Source organism: Sebastes fasciatus, chromosome 7, assembly GCF_043250625.1.
Source record: "Sebastes fasciatus isolate fSebFas1 chromosome 7, fSebFas1.pri, whole genome shotgun sequence".
Classification (NCBI taxonomy): domain Eukaryota; kingdom Metazoa; phylum Chordata; class Actinopteri; order Perciformes; family Sebastidae; genus Sebastes; species Sebastes fasciatus.
The window spans coordinates 28,993,705-29,020,846 of record NC_133801.1 but is presented as its reverse complement, the minus strand read 5'-3'; the positions used below and the strand labels follow the sequence as shown (position 1 = coordinate 29,020,846).

The 27,142-nt window shown below is 42.3% G+C and overlaps 1 protein-coding gene across 10 annotated transcripts in view; it reads left to right on the top strand.

Annotated features, from left to right (window-relative positions):
• Window positions 1-27,142, top strand: part of phldb1b (pleckstrin homology-like domain, family B, member 1b) — a 104,876-nt gene that overhangs the window by 44,752 nt on the left and 32,982 nt on the right. For 9 of the 10 annotated variants that reach the window (XM_074640131.1, XM_074640134.1, XM_074640133.1 and 6 more), the window contains 3 exons: window positions 1,453-2,948; window positions 23,519-23,824; window positions 26,262-26,408. In XM_074640131.1, the coding sequence (XP_074496232.1) occupies window positions 1,453-2,948; window positions 23,519-23,824; window positions 26,262-26,408 (1,949 nt within the window). The remainder of the gene's footprint in view (window positions 1-1,452; window positions 2,949-23,518; window positions 23,825-26,261; window positions 26,409-27,142) is intronic. The other variant, XM_074640141.1, reaches the window with a different exon arrangement.

Here is a 27,142-nt window from a genome sequence, read left to right as displayed (position 1 = left end):
ATTTATGATGATTTTGAACATACCTCATATCTAATATAGGGGTGAAGAGGTTGCGACTGGACATGGAGGATCTGAAATATCATGAAGTTTAAGGAAATTTACTACATTCTCTGGAGAGGTCAGGGACTTTTGCGATGTATTTTCTGAATTGTCGTACAAATGCATCAGATGTTGTTCAGCCTTACTGGACAGGAACCCAGACTAGTAACCTCTTAAGATATTTTCTACATGGAAACAACCTATAACCCAGCCTAACAACCACAACCTAACCATTTTTGGGACTTGGCTTGGGAACCGGAGGGTCGCTGGTTCAAGTCCCCGCATGGACCAAGTACAGATAGTGGACTGGTAGGGCAAAGGCCAGGCACCTGTCCATGGGCAGCCCCCTCGCTCGTCCATGTCTCTCCATTAATGCATGTGTATAGGTCCTGTTTGTGCATGTGTGTATGTATTTCGGGCCTGTGTGTGTAATGTGTAAAAATAACAACATTGTGCTCGGGGATCAAAAAAGTTTGTATCAAACCAAACCGAGAAATAAATGACCTGTTGCGGTCATGATAGCACCCCAAATTAGTTCTGGAAAGTCATCAAGGTGGGCACCTCTGTAAGGAAAAACATGGTCAAATACGAAAAAGTCTTGAAAATGCGTGGAATTTTCACTGCACTGTATTGCCTGTTTTATCACCTTCTTGACTACCTTTATCGGTCAGGGAAAGACGAGTAAGGTTAGGTCATTCAGCAGATTTGCAGTAGACCTTATCATAGATAATGGGTAATTCATAGATAATATGGTACTACACTCTCAGAGTGAGAGTCATGGAGGTACTTGTGTTAAGATCAGTGATAAAGAGAACTGTGAGAAAGACAAACAATGACATTGTCAAGCACTACTAAGTGCTTTATAATGCTGCGAGACAGTATTTTCTCTGGAGAGTTATCACGCAAACAATCGGTTCATCCTTCATCTGACAATTTCCAGGTAAACAGTAGAATGAAACTGTCACACGTTACAAGTAATCTACCAGACATGTGGGCTGCTACATATTTGAGTGACCAATGCAGTTTCTTGCCAGATGATGTTGCATTTTCATTGCTAGGGCCAACTGAGCTCTCAGCATCAAGACCCCCACCGCCGATGGATTGCTCTCTTGATATGAAGGAGGCTACATTTGTTGACCCACTCCTAATCTGCATTTTCTTCGGATTAAGGAAAGGCCATTCCGACATATTGCTAGGCTGAGGTTTAGTAAACTGTGTGACATTTAATGACTCGGAACACTGGTTCAACAAGCGTTTGTTTGAATTCTTCAGTTTGAGGATAATTTAGACTCCCAATTCAGACTCTGGTGCACAAGAGATTAAACAGAACTGAGTTCTATTTTCTACCCATTGTATTATTTGTTTTATAAAACAAAGCCCGATGACAGCTGTTTCTTGTCTTCTTTCCCTCAGACACGGAGAGCTTCGTCAATGGGAATCACCGGGCCGGTCCAGCCCAGTCTCCCCCAGCTCCTGGAGAGAGAGTCCAGTCTGAACACAGTGCGATTGTCAGCTCTATCGAGAAGGACCTCCAGGATATCATGGACTCCCTAGTCATGGATGACCCCCAGCCTTCTTCCTCGGAGGGCAAAAGGTCTCCTGGAGGCCAGCCCATTACCCACTCCCCCCTGTCGCCCATGGTCAATGGAGGGGGCCGGTTTCTGCTGTCCCCTCCTACCAGCCCCGGGGCTATGTCCGTGGGGTCCAGCTATGAGAACACATCCCCTCCCTTCTCTCCCTTGTCCTCCCCCTCAGCGGCCAGTAGTGGGAGCTTCACAAGCCCGTCTCCTAGTGGAGGACCCCAGGACCAGAGTTCTTCTCTGCCGCCAGTGCCTGTACGCTCCTCTAGCTACAACTTCACCGCCCAGCCTCCGCCTGTACCCCAGCCACGGACCATACTGCCTAACTTCAGCAGCGCTGGGGCGGGCCAGAAGGTTCTGGAAAGCCCTAGGCTGCAAAGGAAGGTCTTAACAGAGGCTCCGCCAAGCCCAAAGCCAAGCCGTAGAGGACTCGGCCAAGATGGTTCTGAGAGCCCCCGACAGACTCTTCTGTCCTCTAATGAATCTCTCAGTAGTAGAAACATTGTGCCAAGTAGCCCCAGACTCACTCCCAAATTCCCTACCTGTCCATCCCCGTCTCCCTCCAGTCCCAGGACCAAGACAACCACAGTGCTCCAGGAAAGGCCTGAAAGCCCTTTCAGAGAGCAGACCAGTCTAGCTGATTTCCTAGCCTCCAGCCCCTCCAGGCAGCTTTCCCAACCCACCAGAGCCTTCCAGCCTCCCCTGGACCCCATCGTCCACATTATCCAAGGGTCGCCGCTCCAGCAGCATCCACGTTCGCTGCAGCCCCCTGAAAGCCCTCGCATGGCCAGGAGAAACATGGAGCTGAACGGCGGCAGTGGAGGGAGCAGCAGTATGAGAGAGCTGCCACCTCTTAGCCCCTCCATGGCTCGGAGAGGGGTGCCGGTACTCCCAGGGGCGCTCCCAGGGACAATCCCCACCTTGAGGACTCCAGAGAGCCCCTCAAGTCTGGGCAAGCATATCCCAGAGAGTCCCAGGCTCCGGCGCAGGGCCGGATCTACATCCGAGGAGCCGAGCTGCAACAGGGGAATCCGAGCCCGCAGTCCGTCGCCTACCTCTATGATGATGGAGGGTGGCGGCGGTACGGGAGCACGGAAGGCGAGCTTTGGGAATTCCCTGTCACCTGCTTACAGTCTGGGCTCCCTGCCGGGCTCGTCCCCCGTAGCCAGTCCTAGGAGCCATAGGAAGATGTCCGCAGGGAGACCCCACCCTGGGATGAGGGAGAGAAAGAACAGCATCACAGAGATCAGCGACAACGAGGACGAGCTGCTGGAGTACCACCGACGACAGAGAGAGGAGAGGCTTCGAGAGCAGGAAATGGAGAGACTGGTGAGTCAGGAACACACGTCACCAGGTTATTTACTTTACAAAAACACAACACATTTCATTCACGTACTTGTTAGACCATTTTAACGTAAAGGTTGAAGCAGAGGTACTTGATATGTCGCAGGTCGTAAAGGTTCATCCCTGAACACAGTTTCCAAACCAATCTTGGGAATGGACCCCTTTTCTGTTAGTCAACACGATGACGTATTTCTGTGGGCGGAGCGTAAGTGGAGGCAGAATAATTGTCGGAACACGTTAGCTAACACTGGCCAGCAATTTTTGTTGACTTGTTTTTTTAACAATTGCTGAAGAAAATACAAGTTTTTCTGAATATGTTCAGTCACTCACTCTCAGGGAACGCGAGTGTTGGCGTTTGGTGTTTGTTGGTTGTTTTTTCTTGTTGGAACGAGTCGGTTGAAATCAGTGCAAAAGTCAGCATAGATATGATTTTATATTTAGTTAGACAAAAGACATATTCAGTGTGATGTGGGAGGATTGTAATGAGGATCTTCAGGAATGTCAGAAACGTATCTCAAGCACCTTGTAACCATCTAAAAGAATGCCATTAGTATGATTATCACTAGAAGAGTTTTCCATGAAATGTTTCAAAAACATTGCAGAGGCTTGGTCTAACTTGAATTTGTATGTCCTCCTGGAGGAGCGGGACAATTGCAGTATCTCCATGTTTGTTTGGAAAAGGAGGAGCAACCAACCAGGCCCGTAAACCGTCCCACTGAACTGTCTGTAACTTGGCTGTCGGCTGTCTAAACTGCTGCTGACATGCGGTATCGGGGCGCCCATATGAGCCCATAGCAACCGCATTGTTTGTTGTTTCCTAAACTGAACAGAGGGAGGGGGGGAGGGAGCGGCGCTAGACATCTTGAACTTGTCTGCCAGTCTGAATGAAGCTACTGGGACAAAGTCCTTTTAAAAAGCCTTTATATGTGTTTGTAACTGCCTGAGAGAAGGCGTTTGTCTGCCCTGCTTGTAATTACAAAATGGGTGTTTTTTAAAGTGTGAGGCTGAGTGAAGGCAGCTCAGTTGGATAGACTGAGAGGACAAGCCTTCTCTCTCTGTGTACCAGGTCATGTTCTGGTACCTCCTATAGAGGCATGGCAGTAAAACACTGCGTACAGCGCCAGATCAATACAATGAGACTGTGTTTAACCCTTAACAGTGTAGTGGGCTGTGCTAAATGCTACAAGGCCAGAGAGAGAGAGACCTGCTCAAGTTACTGGTATTATCAAGACAGGAAGGTCTGTAGATCAAAATTAATAACACGGTTGTTTTGTTTCCTCAGACATCAGCAGTTATTGGCATGTTTTGTTATTTATAAGATGCTAGTCATCTAGTCCAGGGGTCCTGAAACTTTTTGGGGCCAGGGACCCTTTACACAGGAGAAACATTTTCAAGCACCCCCTCATAATGGTAACAGGATTAAACATATGCTTACTACCATTTGTACTCTTAGATGCTATTGGAACTATTTGTATTCTAAAACTTTCCAACCTCAATACTTCAGACCTGTTTGGTAGTGATAAACAGAAACACATTTTAATTTGATTCATGTTAATACCACTTTGTTTCGCCCTGATGTTGCGGGTGCTTTGTAATCAGATGTCGGCTTCATGGCTTCGTTCGCTAGCACCTGAAGACACGTGACGCATTTTCTAAAACGGGGTCAGTAACTTTTTTAAATGTCTCCGCTTTAGGGGCTCGAAACTGCCGGAGTAGTGTGGACGCTCTGCATAAATGTAGCAAAGGTTATGCGTTTTAAAACAAAAATGTATTAGCGTGGATGTAGCCTCAGTTTCAGGTGATTATACACTAGTTAAAACATAGTTATGAATATTATATTCCATTTCGGCTAATAGATCCCTCTAAAATCCTACACACTGGCCCTTTAACTGTTCATTTAAAGCCAGTAACTTCTACCCCAACTAGTGAATGTGGGTGGTGGGTTACACTGACAACTAACCTAAAGGAATGTCATTAGGATGGGTTCAGTAAAAAGTCACTTATTATGATCTATAATCTTTTCCACTCTTCCAACAATAACACCTGTAAAATAAGTTGTGATTTCTCTGTGTGATGTATAATGCAGGCTGTTTGCACGTCTACTGCCCATATTAGCCTTCACATACTCAAATCAGTCAAACCTTAAACCTTTTGTTCTCATTGGAAGCCACAACCACCTTTGGACCAGTACGACTTACAGCCACACAAAGAGAAATATTGACTTTAGATATGTGCAAATAGCTCATGGTACACACGGTCACGTCCAGTAAATAAGGCATACAGGGACGAGCGAGGGCTGCCTGAGACACAGAGGCAGGATTCCTCAGCAGCGTGTTATGTTATTGTATTATTCCAACGCAGAAACTCACAGCTTTTTAAGGCAGCAGGGCGTTGGAGCTGCGGGGCCTGTAATTAGTCACAGCTGATTCACTGTCATGACAGATTTCTCTTGCCCCAGAGCGCCTGCATTTACATCACTTCACACACATCCTGCTACTCATTCACACAACTGATTACCAAAAAACAAAGTTATGTGAACAGTGAGTCTCGGAAGAAGTTTATTCAGGGAAAAGAGTGTTATTGTGAAATCAACAGGAGTACACAGCTCAGAGGCAGCGAGGAGGCTGCTGGGAGACTACAGCTACACCGATACACTGATGTGTACCAGGCTGATGTTGGACTTGGAATGGGTTTAGTCCTGTTGGTGTTGTTTTATATGCAGTTTAATTACATTGTATAATTGATGAATACCCCATCTGCTGTGTAGTGCTTAATGTGAAATATGTATAGTGTGGCATTTGGACTTTTTCAAACTAATTAATGGAAATCTTTGGGAAATACTGAATACTTTTTATTAGGGCTGTCAAAGTTAATGAAGTAATAACGTGTAATTAATGCTACTAATTTCTTTAAAGCATCAACGCAGCTTGCGATTTTTAGGTTGTAGCTGGCTCAGTTTGTCGGAAAGGAGGCTAAATAACGCTCCAAACTTGCGCTAAATTTTGGCGAGGGGAAACTGTCCTGGCCATTTTCAAAGGGGTCCCTTGACCTCTGACCTCACCATATGTGAATGAAAATGGGTTCTATGGGTACCCACGAGTCTCCTCTTAACAGACATGCCCACTTTATGATAATCACATGCAGTTTGGGGCAAGTCATAGTCAAATCAGCACACTGACACACTGACAGCTGTTGTTGCCTGTTGGGCTGCAATTTGCCATGTTATGATTTGATCATATTTTTTATGCTAAATGCAGTACCTGTGAGGGTTTCTGGACAATATTTGACATTGTTTTGTGTTGTTAATTAATTTCCAATAATAAATATACAGTATATATACATTTGAATGAAGCAGCATATTTGTCCACTTCCATGTTGATACTAGTATTAAATACTTGACAAATCTCCCTTAAAGGTACATTTTCAACAGATAAAAAAATGTGCGATTAAATATTTTAATCGATTGACAGCCGTACTTTTTATGAAATATGATTTCAAGATATTGAATATATAAGCAGAGAAATTTATATTGGCAGTCTCAGTCCAATTATATTGGTATAATTGTCAAAGTTTGAAACCCCATATAGGTCAAACCCTGTCCATTTAATAGTTATTTCTATTCTATTTAAAAAAAAACCAACATAACTTTGGTAACATAATAACAGGTGGTTGTATATTGAGAGGAGATTGTAACCCCCATCTGTTCGAGGATGGTTTATGGCTGTTTGACGTGATGAAGATGTGGTTGGGCCGACCGATACTTGATTTTTGTGGCTGATAATTCTCAAAAATCAAACTCCAATATATTAGCCGATAGTAATGAAAAGAAAGAAAACACATAATGTAAGCAATCAATCTTGTTTCGATCCTTTAGATTTATTTTTTAATTATTTTAATTTTGTGGATACATACTAAACATGACTATTTACTGTGTAAAAATCATCTTGTCAGTGCTAAAGTATGTAATGGTGACACTATCTCTAAATGACCTCTAACCTAGTTTGGCATTTCTGCACTGCAATTTCTTGTTACTAATCGGCCGACACGCGTCCTTGGCTCCTGCTTTGACTCCTATTGGAAGTTTTCTGTGATGCAATTTTTATTCACGTTTTGTCTTCAGCACAATGTGCATGAAATTAACTTTGACTCCAGCATGCTCGAGGTGCACAGTGGTGCTGATGTTCTGTATGCTGGAAGGATGCAGCTAGTCCTATAGACAGTCCTCTGGGCTCTTTACACTGTTGTCCATTTACTCCACTGAGGGGTTGGTTGATTTTGTGTGTACCTGGCATGTCAAGTGCACATTTTATGATGATGTATAAAATGTGTGTGTGCTGCAACAGTACACCGATATATCAGACAAGATATTGACGTTGAAGGCCTCCTTACACACGTCAGATATCACTGGTGCGACAGTGACAATGGTATTTTTTTCACCTTTTGTCAGTGCGATAGCGTCGCAATTGTGCAAGATACAGTCACAAAGCTCTACAGGGGTATATTTGAGATCGAAATGAAGTTCAAAGATGGGTGTTGTCTAAGCAAGGGCGCTGGAAGTAGGGGGGTAGGGAGTGGGGAAGGGATCATTGGCCCTCCCACTTTAAGCCACTGGCCCGATTTGGCGTTGCGGCTGGTGTGATCACATCGCAAGATGATTATAGTTTAGATTAATTGATTACCAGTAATAAATGTATACATACATTTGCATAAAGCAAGCATTTTTGCCCACTCCCATGTTGATAAGAGAAATAAATACTCGACAAATCTCCCTTCAAGGTACATTTTGAACAGAAAAAAAAAAATTGCGATTAATCACGATAAAATATTTTAATCGATCGACAGCCCTACTTTATTTATTCATATATTATATTAGCATTTTCATAATTTTTTTTATCTTTATTTGACAGTGTTGAGGCAGAGACCTGGGGTCAGGGAATCTATACGTTTTAATTCTGTGTCTTTAACTTTACAGAAGTTCTATACTAAATCACTGGAGTGTCCCTTTAACCCGAGCAGATTCTCATGCAACATTGTGATTCCACATTATATCATTATCCTGCTGAGTGTTTTCGTTTCCCACGGTGTTTGAGCGGAGACTTTTCCTCCCCGACAAGAAAAAAGCAACATGTAAAACACTGAATACTTTAGTCACGGGTAAGGTGGTGTGCAAAAAATGTGCATCACAATATCAGCTGTGGGCAATATCATTAACACCCATCTCAGTTAAGTAATAGCAGTGTTAAACAACAGGGGAAAACTCCATAAACAGGATTTAATTCTGCTTCATTACATTTTCCTGTTGGACCCTGGAGGTGAGCCCTCTCTAAAGAGCAGTCTGCAGGGAACACTGCTGTCCTGTGTCCATCTGATCCAAGCTGTCCAGCCTGGCACAGCTCTCTCCACATGGCCGTCTGACTGACGCTCTGTCCTGGCAAACACACACTTGGCATATGAGCCGAGTCGCAGCGTGCTTCGTCCGTGGCAAGACCCGCGCGCCGTTCTTCTGTCCGCTAAAGATGACCTCATCTTTCCTGTGACGTTAGTTGGGATAACACCATTGTTTTTGAATGAGCACACCGTAGGTTCCCTTGTCTCTTTTTCTGTATCTTATTGGATCAGACCAGTATTTGTCTGCTATTACTTTGAAGAGGCCTACAGGGAGCTTCTATCTCAACTCATAATAGCAAATGACAAAGAAGCTAAAATACTATTTTGACTTGGGTTTTTGAGTTTATTTTACACAGTGATCTCTTTGTGAAGAACTCCTATTTGATTTCCACTCTAATTAGCTATCTTGGCTTGATTGTGTAGCGATGGCTCGGAGGGGGGGCAGAGTCCTGTGGAGGAGGAGATCTGTTGTTGCAGTCGCTACTGGCTGCTGCTGGAGGTTGGGAAAGGTCACAGATTGCTTAATGCATCTTTAATAAAGGCCTACATGAGGCCTTTCTCCAGACACTCGAGCATCTTTGGACTCAAGTCAGTTTCTTTTGTGGAATTGCCCTTGAAATATCAGGGATGTGGCTTCAGTTCTGAATATTTCGCCTTAGGCAGATATTTGATTTCGTGGCATTTTAAAAAGAAGTTCAACTCTGGCGCTTATCATCATCATCCGGCAGGCCGCCACCGACAACCTGAACCCCTCTGCCCTGTCTCCTCTATCTTTCTTTTTCCTCTCCTCCCTCGTCTGTCTTTGTGTCTGCGTTGCTTTGTCATTTTCCAGCCCAGCAGGATGTCACAGATGTCGGCTGTTGCGTGACACGGAGAAATGTCTCTCTTGCTACTGTCCAACGAGGATCGTTTTAGAGCAGTTTTAGAGGGAAGGTACAGATATCATATGAAACTAGAAAACCTAAGGAATCCATTGCCAACAACCATGTCATAGTTGTCAGGAAGGAGGCTAAATAACGCTCCAAATTTACGCTAAATCTTTGAAGGAAAATGGGTTCTATGGATACCCATGAGTCTCCCCTTTACAGACATGCCCACTTTATGATACTGGGGTCCCTAAACAGTCTTGGAATTGCCTAATTGTCACTGTATAATATGACCTGTGATGACCTCTAGGATAATCACAGCCTCATGAAACTTTACAACCACAAACTAAAGACCTAGAGCATTCAGAGGATGGATGGCTGTCCTAGGTAGATTGACAATAAGAGGGTTTCTGAGCAGTTTCCAGAACAGAAGTGCTCGCCATCTAATCACCGAAAAATGCATTTCGTGCAGAAATCTCCAAATGTCAAAAGTTTTGATACCAAATCACAGCATGGCTTTTCTATGGTGTTCCTCAAGGTCTTGGTGTCTTAATGTGGTATTTTGGAGGGATTATTGATCATTTTTTATCAATTCTTGAGCGATAAAAAATGGTTAAATTTAGCACCAAATCTGTGTAACAAATGGTATCAACCCCAAAATTGCTGCAACAATTTAGGAGACATACTGTAATGGAGCATGGGAATGACCATCACAAACTTACATCATAATGTTCTTAGCCCCTTAAACACTTTTCACAATTTATTTTAATGAATGAATGAATTCCATTCCCTGACTAGAACAACTTGACACACAGTGCTGAGCTGCATCTCAGATTAATCTCCAGGTTCTCAGCTTTCAGATGATGTACACCACTTCTGTGTGACATCTACTGTTGACCTGCTATCTCCCCTTAAATACCCCCTGTACCCCCCTAAAAAAGACAAAAACGGGTCTATTGTGGGTCTTAGAGGGTTAACAAAGCACGACCAAATATCTTCCAGCTACTGTAGGACACCAGACTGCCCACCTAGGCTGCCAAATATACCCTGCACCTACACTGATACAGAGTGCCGTGCAAACCCACTGACCAGCGGGTCGGGTGGAACTTTATTCACGCTGGAGGGGAGTTTTTGCAGAGTTGCACACAGTTTTCTGTAATTTTCTGTCGAGGAAAAAAAGCACACAGCAATAAATGTTTCGAGTACAGGATCAAAATGCCCATTTTCATTTCATCATGAGGCAGACTGCTTTGATTTTTACTGTTAAACTGAACGGGCTCGAACACATAAGACAGTCGACTCCTAATCTGGGACAGCGATAAATCTGTTTCCCCGCCCGTCCCAAAGGAAAGCTGCAGTAATCCAGTCTTGAGACGGCACCAACAAATATGTCACGTTTGGATTTTCTCCACTGAAAACAAGTTCCAGATTAGGAACGCATCATGTGCCACTGATGCAGTGTCGCTTTTATTCCCTCCATAATGTTTGATTGATCATCAGAGTATATACTAAACAGCAGAGGAAGCAATCACTCACTTGTTTTGTTCATACTGTAAATCTGTGCAGTAGTGCAGTGTGCTGTGTTGTGACCTCTCCACTAGAGGGGGTCGTCTAACTGTTTAATGGTATTAAACAGTGCATGAACCAAAAACCTGTTATTGTGAAAAAGAAGCAGGATTAAATAACATTTCATAATAATGAGCTGAGTTGCAACATTTGTTTGTGTTATTTCACAATTTCAGGGTTAAACTATATATTATGTCTGAATGTATTATTTATTTCACTTATTTCATATTTATTTATTTAAAGTCTCCACAGAACGAAGTGAAACACTAGATGCACATTTTAAGAATATACCTAATGGGAGCATAAAATAAAAAAACAAAACTTGAGGGTATTAAAAAATGTATTGTAATGCCAAAGCTTATGCTTTACACATCTGAATGGTTATTGTCATTATTGGTTTTCTCGATAAATTGATTTAACATTTGGAGAATGTTTTGCATTTTTGCTTGAAAAATTTATCGACTATCAAAATAGGTGATGATTAATTCTCATCGGTGCAGCTCCAATATATTTATATACTTTTTCATTCTTTCTGTACTTCCCTAGAGAGAAAACTAAATATTCTTAATAACACCATCACAATATTTGTCATAATAAGGAAATTCATAAATACATTAGTTGGGATCAGTACTCACAACAGTAGTAGTAGTAGTAGTAGTAATAGTAGTAATAGTAGTATGTACATAAACAAACAGAAACCTTAGTGAAATGATGCGGTCTTCCAGTGTCGTCCTACAACGCTACGAAGGCACGGTCTTTGTCTTTTCTTCTAACCCACAACTAACAAAACCATATTATCTGACCTGCTTTATTCCAATCCTTCCTTACGACTTAAGGGTCATATCTTAATGTTCAACACAGTCTCACGGCAGTTCGTGAAATAGTCACGAAATTGAATCTACTTGATTCGTGTACATAGACACGAATTTCCCTTTTTTTTTCACGATGCTCAGCACGACTTTCATTCAACATATTTTTTGTGCGTTTTCCTACGAATGTCCAACGACGCACGTGTCAATTTCCTCTCCAGTCTTTTCAAAATAAAACTACTTTAGTTAAGTTTAGGAATAGATCGACATGGTTAGGCAATAAACTTAGTTAGGCTAAATAAATAACACCAGAAATGCTGTAACTTAAGTACGGAAGTTACGTGACAAAAACGACTTAGGAAAAGATCCCGGTAAGACCTTTTTCAGTGGCCTCCCTCCTGCTATGTAACACCTTCGTCTCACACTGACTACTGGAAACCCCTGATATGATTGAATTAAATATAATTGTCTGCAGAGCAATGTTAAATGCGTCACAAACCACTTCAAAGAGTCGCCCTTATTCTCTGCATTATTAAACAGTCAAAAGAGAAATAATTACAGGAAGTCAGATTATGTGCAAATATGCAGCACATTTAGCCGAACTTGAAGCTAAAAGTACTTCAAAGCCTTTTTCAAACCTGTTGTGTTAAGTTTTCTGAATTGAACAGCTGAAACAAATGTTATTATTATATGTACCAGCCTATTTGGAATAAAGAGCACGCAATGCATACAGTGTAAAGTTCTACTTGGTACTGTATATAAAGTTAGCCCCTCTGCTTTTCTGAGAACCAACCAGCAAGCCGCCTCCCACTTGAGGAAGTCCCCCTGCACATTATGATCCCTAGCTCCGCCCCTGTTCACACAGATTCCTCACCTCCTCTCACAAGACCTTGAAAGGGGGGTAGGGGGGGTCTGAGGTAGGCTGTTCTCCATCCGTCCCAAAGTAGCACAGCCAGTTGTGAAATCACTTTACAGTACAGGAGGAGCTGTGTGGAAGCGCAGGGAGCAGCAACATCCTCCAGTCCTGTTACAGAGCTGTGGTGTGTGTGTGTGTGTGTGTGTCATGGACCGGTATCATGTGCTGGGTGGCAGCAGGACTGTACCGGTGCTGAGACGAGGTCCGAGCAAGGAGCAGGCCGTGGTATATCTGCTCGCTCTGGCTAAAGAGAAGCCGGTCCTTCTCAACAGCGTGGCAGCGCTCATGAAGGTAACTGATGCTGCTGCTAATATTAACAAAGCTCTGTCTGGCAGTTGTTGCTCTCTGACTGGATTTAAATAGACGGAGGATGTTCCTGTGATGGGGCCTTGGGGTTTGATTCAGATAATACACACACTGTGTTTTTAAAGGCCCGTCGCCTACATGTGATGCTGCGGTTACAGTACGAGCTCTCTGCCGGGTCGGTCTCTAATAACAAAGGGGAGCTTTCAGGTCCTCGGACTGCTTTCCTGCTTGGGACGCTTTACGAGTCGAGCTTGAGAAATCTGTTACATGTATTCACATTGTGGCAGGTGAAATGGAAATTTCAGTTCTACAGTAAACCTGAGGGGCAGGTAGAAACTTGCTGTGTAGGTGCATTCAAAAGTGACATAACCAAGTCAGTACAATCCTGCAATATATAATAAATGTGAAAACACATCAAGTACAGTTAACATGTTAGGAATGTCAGGATGGTATCTAAGCCAGTTGTTCCCAACCTGTTTTCCTTGAAGCCCCCCCTACTTGTATCTAAGAAAAGCTGATCCCCCCCCCCGACGTCATCACTCTAAAAAAAATACAAATCCTCGAACAAAATACTCAATTTGAATAAATTGATTCAGTGTATTCAATAAGTTAGTATTTTTTCTTTAAATCAACTTTCTTTAATGAATAAAACTCGTCAGTTTCATCAACTTAAATAAAGTGATGACCTCTTGAAGGATTCACCAAGTGAATACAGATGCATAATATGATCTGATTTTGTAATAAATTAATTAATTTACTATAGTAGGGTTGGAGCCAAAATAGACTTTTTGTTATTGTGGTTAAATAAGTGTAATTTATGGTGTTGTTAGAGTGGCTTGCACCCTTTATGTGCGTCAAGTGGGAGAACAAATATGTTTTTGACGAGTGAAAATGTTGCTTTTGAAAGGCTAAACGCCAACAAATATGGATTGAAGCAGAATATTTTGTTAGATTTTGCTACTAAGTAGAACAAAAAAATATTTTTTTAAATAGTTTTATTTATAGACTTTTATAAACGTATAAATTATCCAGAAAGTATGTTATTATGATCAGAAGGACCTGCTGTTTCCACTGAACTCCAAAAGGTAATAACAAAGCTATCAAGCTAATAAATCCTCTGAAACACCGTGTTGGTTAATTAGTTTGACATTTATCTGAATACTCGAATACATGTATTTGTCGGACATGAAGACATGACAGAAATAGGTAATCTGTGTCAGAATGATTTATCAAAAATTGAGCTTATTGCAGAGAGGGGTCAAGAGGTCACCCAGTCATGCTGTGGCTTCACTGAGGCAGTAGATTGACATGGAGCAGAGGAGTGGCATGTGATTATAATGATGATGGATACCAGAGATGGTTTTAGAGGAAAGAGGCAGAAATATGTTTGTTTGGGAAAGAGAGGACGAGGTTGAACTGAAAGGAGAAACTTAAGTCAGAGCCAAGTCTTTGGTTTCAGTTTCAAAATGCTGCAAACGGTACAATGAGAGTCAGATGAGGATAAACTGAATTGAGTATGGTATAACAGGCTAAGAATATAGTAAAAAAAAAAAAAAAATCCCATCTCAAGTAGATCAAGTAGATGTCTCCATTTAGCTTATTTTGGACAATCACATCGGAGAAGCAGAAACCAGTGAATGTTTGGCATTTTTAGCCACGCTAGCGGCTCTATGAATGGCAATGTTAGTCTGTCGGTCGGTCCACCTCTGAGACTGAAACAACTCAACAACTATTGGATGGTGTTGTATGAACTTTGTACGCACATTCATATCCCCCTCAGGATACGTTGTAATAACTTTGGTGATCCCCTGACTTTTCATCTCGCACCATCGTCAGGTCCAATAGAGCGCTCCAGGGATGACGTATTTTTGTAGGCCAACCAGGAAGTTAGCATCGCTCTGGGTTCCCTCGACAAGAAGCCAATGGGATTGTTCCATTGGGTTTTGGATTATTGCGGAAAATAAGATCTGTGGCAAACACGTTTTGTTCAGCAACATATTCTTCACAAATGAACACCACTTCATCACAACGCAGCCGTAAAGGCGGACGAGTCGGCGTCATGACGTTTAGTTGTCTCATTTAGCCACTTGTTAACATTCGCCTTTTTTAAGACACGTAAAGGCTTCAAAATTCACGAGTGGGGTATTTATTTATGTATTTTATGTCGTATAACAAAACGTTATTAATTAATTAATGCTATCGGTTAAAGGGTTAAAAGAAATATTTAAAAATAGCTAAAAAGCTCTATGAGTGTCTTGTCAATTGAAGGAGAAAAGCTGGTCCACCTTAACAGCCCAACCTTAAGTGAGTCTGAGTCGCTGTTGTAAGATACAGGAAGTTGGCTTGGAGGAGTTGTAGCATTTATTCACCGACAAATACACACATTGCACTGCTACGTTCACAGCCATAACGCCACCGACAACCCCACACTCACCACTGCCACCACACACACACACGGTCTGTCGGACACTTGCTAACATTACGCAGCGCTGACAGACCGTACGTGTTTGACAACAGCGAACACAAAGCCAGCAGCAACGCTACAGCTGTGAACGTAGCACAAACACACACGGTTTGTTGGACACCTGCTATGCCGGGCAGACAGAGTAGCCAGGCAGACACACCACTGACAACCTCGCAGCTCAACTAAATAATGCGGTGGCGACTTACTGGGACAATTCACCCAGCGTCATGGCTGCTACAGTAACTCTCCCGGACGGGTGAACTGGGGACTCGATTGTCTGTTGTGCTTATACACTGCAGCTGGCGATAAATGATGGATTTAACCTGTTTGTGCATCCGCTTACTGTTGCAGCTGGGCGGCTTGTTACTAGGCACTAAAAATAGCACCATTGCACGCAACGCACTAATCTCGTCGGTTAACGGTTAATAATCGGTTAACAAGGGTCGGTTATCGGTTAGAAAAAAATTATCATCCCTAGTCAAATTAGCTATTTGCAGTCAGTTTTACTAATAATATACATACATCATAATTTAAATAGAACTCGTTGGATAGTAACCTGGCTGTTGAGCTCCAGGCGGCTGTGTGCATCCTGCAGTGTGACAGCTGGACAACTGTTTACTTGGTACTGCTGTTTACTCTGGCTGCTATGCTCTCTGAATCTCCTCTGGCTAAACAGTCTCACGTGGATATATACAGTACGGCGGTTCACTACTGTACCAACCAGCTGCTATTGACTTATAGTTTTTTTGGGGGGGGGGGATATTGATATTTAATCTCATAATTTCTTGTGCACAGCAAATTGTTTAACTTAACAAAGCTGATGCAACTGACTGCAGATCTTACACACTTGGTCTTATCTCTATCCTATAACAATAATCAAGCCATAAGCCTGCTTATTATCGGCAGCAGTGTTTAGAGAATGTGAATATACGACTCCCATCTAGCCTTTAATCACTGTATCTAGTCTTTGATGCTCTCGTCTCTACGCTGGAAGTGTTTGACGTGATAATTGGAACCCAATCCTCACTTTGAGAGACGTCCCCAGGGCTTGGATCCCAGTTGAAGAGGAAGCTTCAGCGGTTTAAATGCCAGCCGCCCCCACCGGGAGCAACAACTCCATAGTTTCATCTTGAAATCCGTGCCAGTGACATCAACACGGAGGACCACCAGCTTATTATTCAGAGGTTGGCTGCCGCGGAGAGTCAGCTTGTCCTATTCCCCCTGCCTGGCTTTGATGCTTATGTGTTCCACAGGGGGAGGAAAAAAGAAGAAGCAGCAGCAGAAAATGAAATAGAAAATATCTCTTGTTAGCATCGTCTGTTTGTTCCTCCTCTGGGACCTGAACACGATGAACTCTCCAAGGATCAGAGTCTGATCGTGAATGGGGTTTGTTTTGCAGACGGTTACGAAGCCCCTGCAGATATATGTAAAGAATAAGGCTTTGTTGAACTTTCCCGGTTTACTCTCGGAATACTATGCGTGTGAGATTTTCTGTTTACGCCTGTGACGTAGGTGATCACGGCAAAGAAGAATATGGCTGTACACTTATAAAGTAACCGCTCTGATCAAAGGTACACAGGCGGGGAATGGCCCCGGGGCGCTCGGGGAGGGGAGGAGGAGGGGAAGAGGAGGGAGAAACATTAAAGGGCATGAGAGAAAACAGGAGACACTTTTTCTCAGGGGAGAGAGGGAGACATGAGGAAGAGATGCTGACTGCTGGGAGGATGAAAATAAGGAAAGTGTAATGAGTAAAGTGAGGAGACCATACTGACTGAGGAAAAACTTACAGATTGAGATGTCACATTAGAAAACTATCTACAGCCCACATGGGAATGAATGAATGGGATTATTCCTAATTGCTGCAAAGTTATTGTAGTACATTTTGTTTAATAAAGCTACATCGTTGCATCCATCAAAACAGTACAAAAATGAGATAGCAATTGACTAAATAATACTCCATAATTTATGAGTTTAAAGCAACGCTATGTAACTTTTCAAAGATGAAATAGCATAATCTTCGTCTTACATATTCAATGTTGAATTCACAAGCAATTAAACGCACCATTTCCCTATTAAATACACTCCAGCCTTTTATAGTACTAAAGCCTTACTTGGTCTGGCTAATGTTAGCATCTGTTAGCAAACTTAAAGGTGCTAAATGTGAGATTGGGAGCATTTATATTGACTCCGCACAGCTCTCAACATGGTGACAAGCTGAGCCGGCAGCTCGTAGCTAACGGTGCTAACAGCGCAGTGTAAAACAGTGTAAACCTGGGGGGGACTGGAGGGTGGGTGCTACACTTCCGCTCTGGATATCGTATAAAACACCTTTAATGCCTTTATCCACTGCATGGTACGGCACGGCTCTACAAAAAAAAAAAAAAACAGTTAAAGCTGAAGTAGGCGAGATTGGAGCAAATATGATTTAAAAAAGTTATTTTTATAAAACGGTCGCTATATCCTGACAGTAGTACATGAAACAGGTAATCTGAAAAAAATAATGCGCCTCTGTGTCCTCCGGTGCTCCTAATGGCATCTGCAAGATTTCACAGACTGGAGTCAGAGCTGACCTGAGGTCTGCTGTCCATCTGCCGTCTATGAGAGCCGGCTGTCGATCACTCGCAAACTCCGACCAAACGGTCAAACTAGGCAGCGCTGATCAAATATGAATCAATATTATGTTACGTTAATGCCTATTTCTCTCCTCAAAAGTTTTCAGAAACATCTTGTAGTGCACGGTTTAGCTGTAAAATGAGAAAGTTTGGGACGCCACCGCCATTGTGAAATCTGGCGATGGAACGCCAAGTTCCGGTCACATGACCGGAGCACAGCCAATAGGAACATGACCTGTGATTGGTCAAAGTCTCCCGTCACGGGCTAGATTTTTTAAAGTCTGAAAACAGAGCCATGAGGAGGTGCAGAAGTCTAGTTTTCTCTCAGAACACTTGAATAACAATATGCTGAAAGGTTATTATGGAATTTTTGCCCAATGATGCCAAAAATATACTGCCAACTGACACTTTAGGTTTATGGAAAAACATTGTGTTTTGGGTTGAAATAGCTACGAACACAAAGACAACTACATTGTTGTTCTACCAGGTGAAAGCCCTGTGTTTTGTGTTTTCATCCCTGATGAGATGATAAAACCTACTAGTGGGTGTAGTAGGCCCCTATTGACCCACATCTATGGGGCTTATGGCGACTGATGACGCCTATTTAATAGGTGTTACAACTGTCTTTCATATGTTGACCGCTGTGACCTGTATATTTCATTGTTGTTACATACAGTACTCTCACTTTACAAGTCACAAGTCATAGTTTTATAATTGTGTCACCAATTTTGAATTTCAGTTGATATTTGTTGGCATGAAATAGCTAAATATTGAAAGACCCATCAGCAGCAGCTGCTTCATCTGTCTTTATATCAAACCCAGTGGTGTATGAGAGCCACCCAGTAGGTGAGACGTGGAGGGCTGTGGAATGTGTGAACTGGTGTCTAGGGGTGGATGCAGGCAGGAGCTTGGAGAACTCTGGGAACCAGGCATTCCTCCACCAACTCGCGGTTGTCTGGAAGTTTGACTCCCTCCCCTGTGATAGACATTGAGTCTAGGGAACTTTCACCCCCGTGTACGGGATTTACACAATCTAACTAGAATAACCTACCTACCGTTTCATTGCTTTACTTTTTGAAGCAAAAAAACAAACATTTTTAGGACACACTTTTATTTGAAAATATGAAATGTTCATTGTTAATTTGTTGTGTACGTACATACAAGGAAGGCACCTAGTCAGTTGGTGCTATTTAAAGTGTGTACAAAAAGCTGACATTAGTGGTGAATCATCAAAAGGGAAGTTTATGTGTGTGTTCACAGATGGTTATCAAATATTACTACAGTGTGTGACTACGCTGCTTTCCAGGAGGCGTTTAGCAAACACGGCTAAACCGAGCTTTATATGTGTGTATCACATTCTTGGCGGTTTCTGAATTGTGATTTGGCTTTTCTCTTTATGTCCTGATGACACAGCAGGGCTCACTGAGGCTGTTTCAACTGATATAATAATATAATACAGATCAGCTTCTTTTAGACACAAACAATGTATTTGATGATAAGGTGGACAAGGACAGGAGAGCTGGAGCTAAAACGTGCCGGACTGGTACTGTCGACAGTAGGGCTGTGTATTGGCAAAAATCTGGTGATACGATACATATTATGATACATGGATTCAAATACAAAGAAATACATCATTTTAGAATAGACAAAAATAACATATGTTATACATATGTTTGAAAATCTGTTGGTTTAGCTCAAGTGACGATAGCAGTGTCTTGTTCTGCCCACCTGCCGTATTCTAACCATGAAAACAGCTCAGATACGAATCAATACTAAGCCATTGATTTGGGTGTGAGAAGCTTCTCTAAACAGCAGATGATTGAATGTTGCCGTGGAGCTCTGTCATTATCTCACTGTTGTCCTCCTGAAGGATGGGGGTTTGTTGTGTCGGTGGTGTCATGGAGGGGGTGGGGGGGTGGTACTGCCTTTTTTAAAGGCCAGTATTTGTCCATCTGTCTTTTTGCCAAGCTGTCTTGGCTCGAACGTGTGCTTCATTTCAAGGTTTGAGCTGTAACTTCTCACAGTGTCCATCATGAGAGTGAGTAAACCCAGATTTTCATTCTTTATTCCAGAGTCCAAGTGAATATTTGATAACAGATTTTAGGTTAATGTTTATAGGCTGTTTTATAGGCTTAGTTAAAAAAAAGAAAGACGCTATTCACTATATTTTAGGAAATATTTCTTAGTTATTTACCAGGGCAAACCAGAGAAGCTTGTATTTTTTGCATTTACCTATTGTGGAATTATGTTGCTCAAGCCAAAACCTCACTGTTTCTGGCACATGGAAGCTTGGCATCTAGTAAAAAGGTTTGGATTAACACCTTGACGTTGTTCAGTCAGTTCTCAGAGCTCTACGGGACCTGCTCTCTGCAGAGAGACCTCCTAAAGAGACTTATAAACCAAGGACTTTTAATGCCTGTGGCAGCAACAACCTTTGAACATAAAAAACTCCTCTGGCATTTAAAAGTCCCACATGAGAAAAAAACTGAAAAATATGGGATCTACGCAAAAATCTCCCGTTGATTAGGAGCATAATTTGAGCACAGTTTGGGAATGTCGGGCGTCAAATTTGACGCTGCTTCAAGTTGATTTATGTTGAGGCCAAACACATTTCATGGTATGAAATCTGTCTGTGATCCTGCTACTCATCCATCCTACAGGTTTGGTAGCCTAAAGGCTGTCTGGCAGTCAAATGAGACAATGATAGCGGCGGCTTTCAATCTATTTTCTTGACAAAAAAACGAGACAGGCGTCAGAACGCCGAGTGGTCTAATCTGAATGTATGTTCAAGCAGATGTTGAGTGGGAGGGCTCATGAGTAGTTGTAGACCTGCCAGGAAATGTTTGAAGTTTGACTCTTTTCTCTTGAATATATACAGCACTATTCCACGGCCCAAAGGGGGTCTTTTACTCCCACCCACTCAGTTGAAAGCTAACTGGTCCCAGATTACAGGTTGAAGATAATGGTGGGGTTGTAGCTCGTCATCATGCAGATGCTCCCACAGAAGAAAAGCTGTGCTCACTGGTGCAGTCTGAGGGAGAAGATACACCAGGGCATTTATTTGTGGGTGGGATCAATTTTGCTGCCAAGGGTTCCGACATGACAGGAAACCGATCAGGCCTGAAAGAGAGCATAAAGTAGCACAGTGCTTCTTTGGCTCCAATATCTTGTCCTTTAACAACAAGCAATATGTTTTTCAAAGCTGACTGATATTATTTGGTTTGAATTGCCAGTCGTGTGAGCATTCAGTTTGTTGAAATTTTACCATCAAATTAGGGCTGTCAAAGTTAACATGATAATAACGCGTTAACGCAAATTTGTTTTAACGCCACTAATTTCTTTAAACGCATTAACGCAACTTGCGATTTTTAGGTTGTAGTGGGTTTTAAAGCCATGTCATACTAGCTTGTCCAGAAGGAGGCTAAATAACGCTCCAAAGTTACGCCAAATTTTGTCGAGGAAAACCTGTCATGGCCAGTTTCAAAGGGGTCCCTTGACTTCTGACCTCATGATATGTGAATGTAATGGGGTTCTATGGGTACCCACGAGACTCCCCTTTACAGACATGCCTACTTTATGATAATCACATGCAGTTTGGGGCAAGTCATAGTGAAATCAGCTCACTGACACACTGACAGCTGTTGTTGTCTGTTGGGCTGCAGTTTGCCATGTTATGATTTGAGCATATTTTTTATGCTAAATGCAGTACCTGTGAGGGTTTCTGGACAATATCTGTCATTGTTTTGTGTTGTTAATTGATTTCCAATAATAAATATATACATACATTTGCATAAAGCAGCATATTTGCCCACTCCCATGTTGATAAGAGTATTAATTACTTGACAAATCTCCCTTTTAAGGAGCATTTTGAACAGAAAAAAATGGGTGATTAATTTGCGATAAGATGTGATTAACTATTTTAATCGATTGACAGCCCTAGTAGATACAAATCTTATTTTCTTACTTTTTAAAATATTACTGTCGGCCTATAAATTCAATTTATAGTCTGAGCACGGAATGATTTATGAATTTGATGTCTTTTTTTCACTAAACATCTCAGACCATCTCCCAAACACTGGTATGTGCCTTTAAGGCTCACAGAGCTGTGTAACTGTCGTCCGAGACGCTGTGTCTGCAGCGGAGGGGTACAGCAGCAGACAGCAGCTGACATTTAGAGTTCAGAGGCCACCCTGGTGGTCTGCTCTGCCAGGGACCCCATAGGTGGGCTGACCCCTCATAGTGACAGCTGGACAACCAGTCACAGAGTCTGACTCCCATGCAGCATGCGTTGTTTCAGGGGTGAGAGAAGTCATGACAAGCTTCATGTCTGCTCTCACTGAAACTGAGACAGACTTTACTCACTTAATTCACCAGATTGGGTTTCATACATTCAGTCAGTAATGTTGATGTGTACAATATTAGTCTCATCTCTCATCAGTCTGATTGATTTCAGCTCAGTCAAATAGAATATTTGGGAGATGGCAGTCGTACTTCTTTCACTCAAATATAGAACAGTTTTCTTTCAGCATCAGGCCTGCTTTCTGCTCCTCTGTCGGAGCTGGCCACCTTCAGATTGTCATCAGTCACTGGCTCAGCACACAGACAGGAAATGAGATAGCAGGGGGCATATTCCCTAACATGGCTGGATTTAATCTGATGCCATTGTGTTACAATATAAAGCCAATATTGCCCCTTTATTAAAACATGGATACAGCTAGTCAGTCAGATTTTTACTGTTTTAAATTGTGGATCTAAGCATCCTGTGAGTCTCCAGTCCTCACATACATGACATGTTCAAACATCGGCTCAGGTTGAAATTAGGGCTGTCAATCGATTAATATATTTATTCGCAATTAATCGCATGATTATCCATAGTTAATCACGATTGATCTCACATTTTTTTATCTGTTCAAAATGCTCCTTAAAGGGAGATTTCTCAAGTATTTAATACTCTTATTAACATGGGAGTGGGCAAATGTGCTGCTTTATGGAAATGTATGTATATATCTATTATTGGAAATCAATTAACAACACAAAACGATGACAAATATTGTCCAGAAACCCTCACAGGTACTGCATTTAGCATAAAACAAATGCCTAAATCATAAGATGGCAAACTGCAGCCCAACAGGCAACAACAGCTGTCAGTGTGTCAGTGTGCTGACTTGACTATGACTTGCCCAAAACTGCATGTGATTATCATAAAGTGGGCATGTCTGTAAAGGGGAGACTCGTGGGTACCCATAGAACCCATTTTCATTCACATATCTAGAGGTCAGAGGTCAAGGGACCCCTTTGAAAATGGCCATGCCGGTAAGCTAGTAAGACATGGTTGGTACCAATGGATTCCTTAGGTTTTTCTAGTTTCATATGATGTCTGTATCTTCACTCTAGCTTTAAAACTGAGCTTGTTATAACCTAAAAATAGCAAGTTGCGTTAATGCAAATTAGTTTTAACGCCACTAATTTCTTTAACGCGTTATTATTGCGTTAACTTTGGCAGCCCTAGTTGGAATCCATTATAAATCACAGTATGTGAAGGTGTGTTTTTAGACCCAAATTCTGTTGCTAAGAGGAAAGTAAACCCTCATCTGATGTCCCTCTTTGGTTGTGTGTCTGTTTCCACAGGAGCGACAGCGACTAGAGACCATCCTAAACCTCTGTGCTGAATACAACAAAGGAGATAGCCCCGGCCTGGACCCCCTGGGCTCAGGGAGGATGGGTTTCCCAGATGGCTCGGGGCGGGGGCCGTCCATGGAGAACGTCCTAGGAGGGACGGCGTCCTCGGCCGCGCTGCGCCTGCTGCAGAGACAGAGAGAGAGCGACGAGGAGAACCTGAAGGAGGAGTGTAGTAGCACAGAGAGCACTCATCAGGAGGTGAGGACGTCTCCTGCTCTCAGCACAGCATCAGCGCTGCACAATGGAGACAGACAGGTCAGAGGGAATGCTTATTTCCCCAGCAAAGACGCCCCTCTGCATGCCACTGTGGAACCAGCATGTGCAAATAATGTGCTTGGCTTTGCTAAATCAGTGGTTCTTAAAGTGGGGTTCAGGGACCTTCAGGAGGCTCCGGAGGAAAGGGAACGTTTCAATTTACCAGAATGTGTTCACTACTCATCATCGCCCGTATAGAGTGCTGCAGGAATCAGTCCGAAAAACCTGGAAATGAGTTAGCATCTTAGCACCTCAGGTTCCCTTGTCTGAAAGTCAATGGGTTTAAGAGATTTTAACGTTTTGTTCTCCGACATAAAATACATCAATAAATATCCCACTTGTGAATTTTGAAGCCTTTATGTGTCTTCAAAAAGTCAGTTGCTAAAAAGTGGCTAAATATCGTTTTATATTGTTGTTTATAGCCTAACGTTAGCTTTTTCAAAAATCATTTGTAAAGATTATCTTGCTGAACAAAACATGTAAGTATCATAAATGTTTGTTTGCCACAGAGCTTATTATCTGCAATAATCCAAATCCAATGGAACAATCCCGTTGTCTTTTTGTGGAGGGAACCCAGGGCGATGCTAGCTTCCTGGTCGGTCCACAAAAATACGTCATCCCTGCACCGCTCTATCGTCAGGGTGCACATCTGTTATTATCTAGAATACTGTTTCACGTGGATGTGAACATGATGTGATCATCATGCTTGTTATGTAATGCTGAACTCAGATAGCCTACGAGAAAACAAGCTTCCGGGGGTGAAGAAGAAGAAGAAGAAGAAGAAGCTGTACAATCTGTTTAGTAATGTCTGCACATAGGCTGACAACATTGGTTAAAGCATGAAGCTGCATGACTCAACAAATGACTCGACAGTACATTTACTGTCCTGTAAATATTTCTTGCATTTGTGGGAAAAGTCTGCAGTAGAATACATAAAGCTACACAGAGCTACAGTCGGTTTACTTTCTCTCTTTTTAAGTTCCCATTTAGTGGTGTTTTGGGCTGTCTGTGGGAGGCTTACAGGCTACCTTTAAGTAATAAGACTTCTGTTTTTACAGTGGCTCCTGCATGACCCTCATTTATCAATCACCTCCTTTCTGTTTGCTCCCTCATGTCCGTTTCTTCTGTCTTGCTCTGTTTGTTGTGACAAATAAGGGTTTCTTAATGCCGGCATGTTTTTATTTAAGTTGCCAATAGACTGCTCTGTGCTATATTGTGCCATTATCCGGTCATTTTTAAATTATTAGAACTGATCATTTTTATAACAATAGAGTTTTGCATTTGGGAAAATCAAACTGCGTTTAGACCTGAGACTCTAATTATTCCCCTGTGAACCACAGAACAGTATAAAAGTAATAACGGTAATCATAGAATACATTTGTGAATGCTGGTGTGGAATCTGATGAGAATGTCACAGTACAGCAAGTATAAGTCTAATGTTGCATTCACACCGAGAGCGAAGCGAACGGCGACGCCGGAGAGGAGAAGATGCTTGTCTCCATAGATACCAACAACTTTTCTTTCTGACATTTCCACCATCAACCATGGAAGAAATAACCACTGTTGCTGCTTTGTACATGTGGTGGAAGTCCCAGATATATCAGAAAACCAAAGCTGTCATGTCTGGGTTCATAACGTCACCCGGCGGCGAGCTGTATTCACATACAGTCCCACTGCACTGACTGTATCTATCAAGACACACGTCGCTACTGCGGTAAGAACCCGAAATAAACAGGCTCTGCTGTGATTTAATTGCGATAAACGGATCAAAAGGATGCCGAAATAACTACATAATGGTGCCGATTTGTAAAAAGTCTGAATTCATGTTTTGACAGGTCTGTCTGCAAGACGACAAGCAAACAACTTTTGAAATGCTAGTTTTCTAAATGGAGTTTGGATGGATGAGTGCCAGGCTATGCAGCTGCTCCATCAACACTCAACATAAAGTCATCTGGGCATAAATACGGCAGCGACGTTGTTGTTCCGTCCTTAGACAGTCTGTGGTTTATACACATACATTTAGACACACAGTTTGGTCCGGTCTTTGAACAGATATGATGTACTATCGTAGCTCTGGGTGACCACAGACAGATACAATATTTTTTCCTCCATTTCTGACGACAGGAGGAGAATCTCAACGCTGTTAGGCTTTCGCGACACAGCGTCACACAAATTTTTCGCTAAGAAGAAATATTTCAACTCCTGCGTTGTCCAGTGTGAATATAAGTCTATTCGTCCCTTTGCGAAAAGTTTGCTTCACTCTTGGTGTGAATGCGCCATAAGACTTTATATTATGTACAACACTGTCCAAGAGACTGATAGAGTATCTGACATGTAATGAAAGGTGTGTACATCTGTCTCTCCATTCCTCCCCTGGCTTCACTTCCTTTCTTAACAGCCTGATGTTCTCTCTCTCTCTCTCTCTCTCTCCCTGCAGCATGAGGACTCATCCAGTTCGGGCAGCGCAGGGCGTCTGGAGCTGGGTTACCTGGAAGACGAGCGGGTTCGCGTTCTCTCTCGGATCGATGAGCTCAAAAGCCGGCTGACGGAGCTGGAGCAACAACTCCAGGAGTCCAAACAAGAGGTAGTACAGAAAGTGGATGCTGACTGTTGGAATGTTATTTGACTTCAGTCTAAATCCAGCCTGGACTCAAGAAAAACATTTTTATTCAACTAAAACTTCTGTATGCGAGAGAAGTTTCCACAGCAGCAGTACAAGCTGAATACTACGGAAGCCCTTAGAAGCAAGTGGAAATAAAAAATGTCTAAATCATTTCTCTCCTGTGTTTATGACTCAAGAACGGGTGAAAAAAAGTTTTGCCAGGATAGTCTTTTTTTAAAGTTGCTTAAAGAAAAAAATAATCTGAAACAGGTGAGGAAAAAAAAGTTTTGGCAGGTGAATTTATTTTTTGTCAGGATCAGTTTTCTAAGTGTTTGTTGTTGTAATACTCACTTCAGCCACAAGAGGCTGAAGTGCACCACTACTTCTAAATAGGACTGAAAGCATTCATGTTTTCCGTAACGGCGGCAGATTAGCGACAATTAAAATACATTTCTAGCCAAAAGAAAGACATGACAGTAATGTTACATAACTTACTGACACACAATATATATGTACCTTGTGTCTAGAGTGCATGGAGAAATTAAAAGTAATCTGGAAGAAAACATGAATGCTTTCAGTGCTGTTTAGAACATGGGGTAGTGGTACACTTCAGCCTCTGGTGGCCGAAATGATTATTAAAACAACAAACACAAACTTTTTTTTTCACCTGGCAAACGGTTTTTTTTTCTCTATCGGTTTCCCATAAAATAAAATAA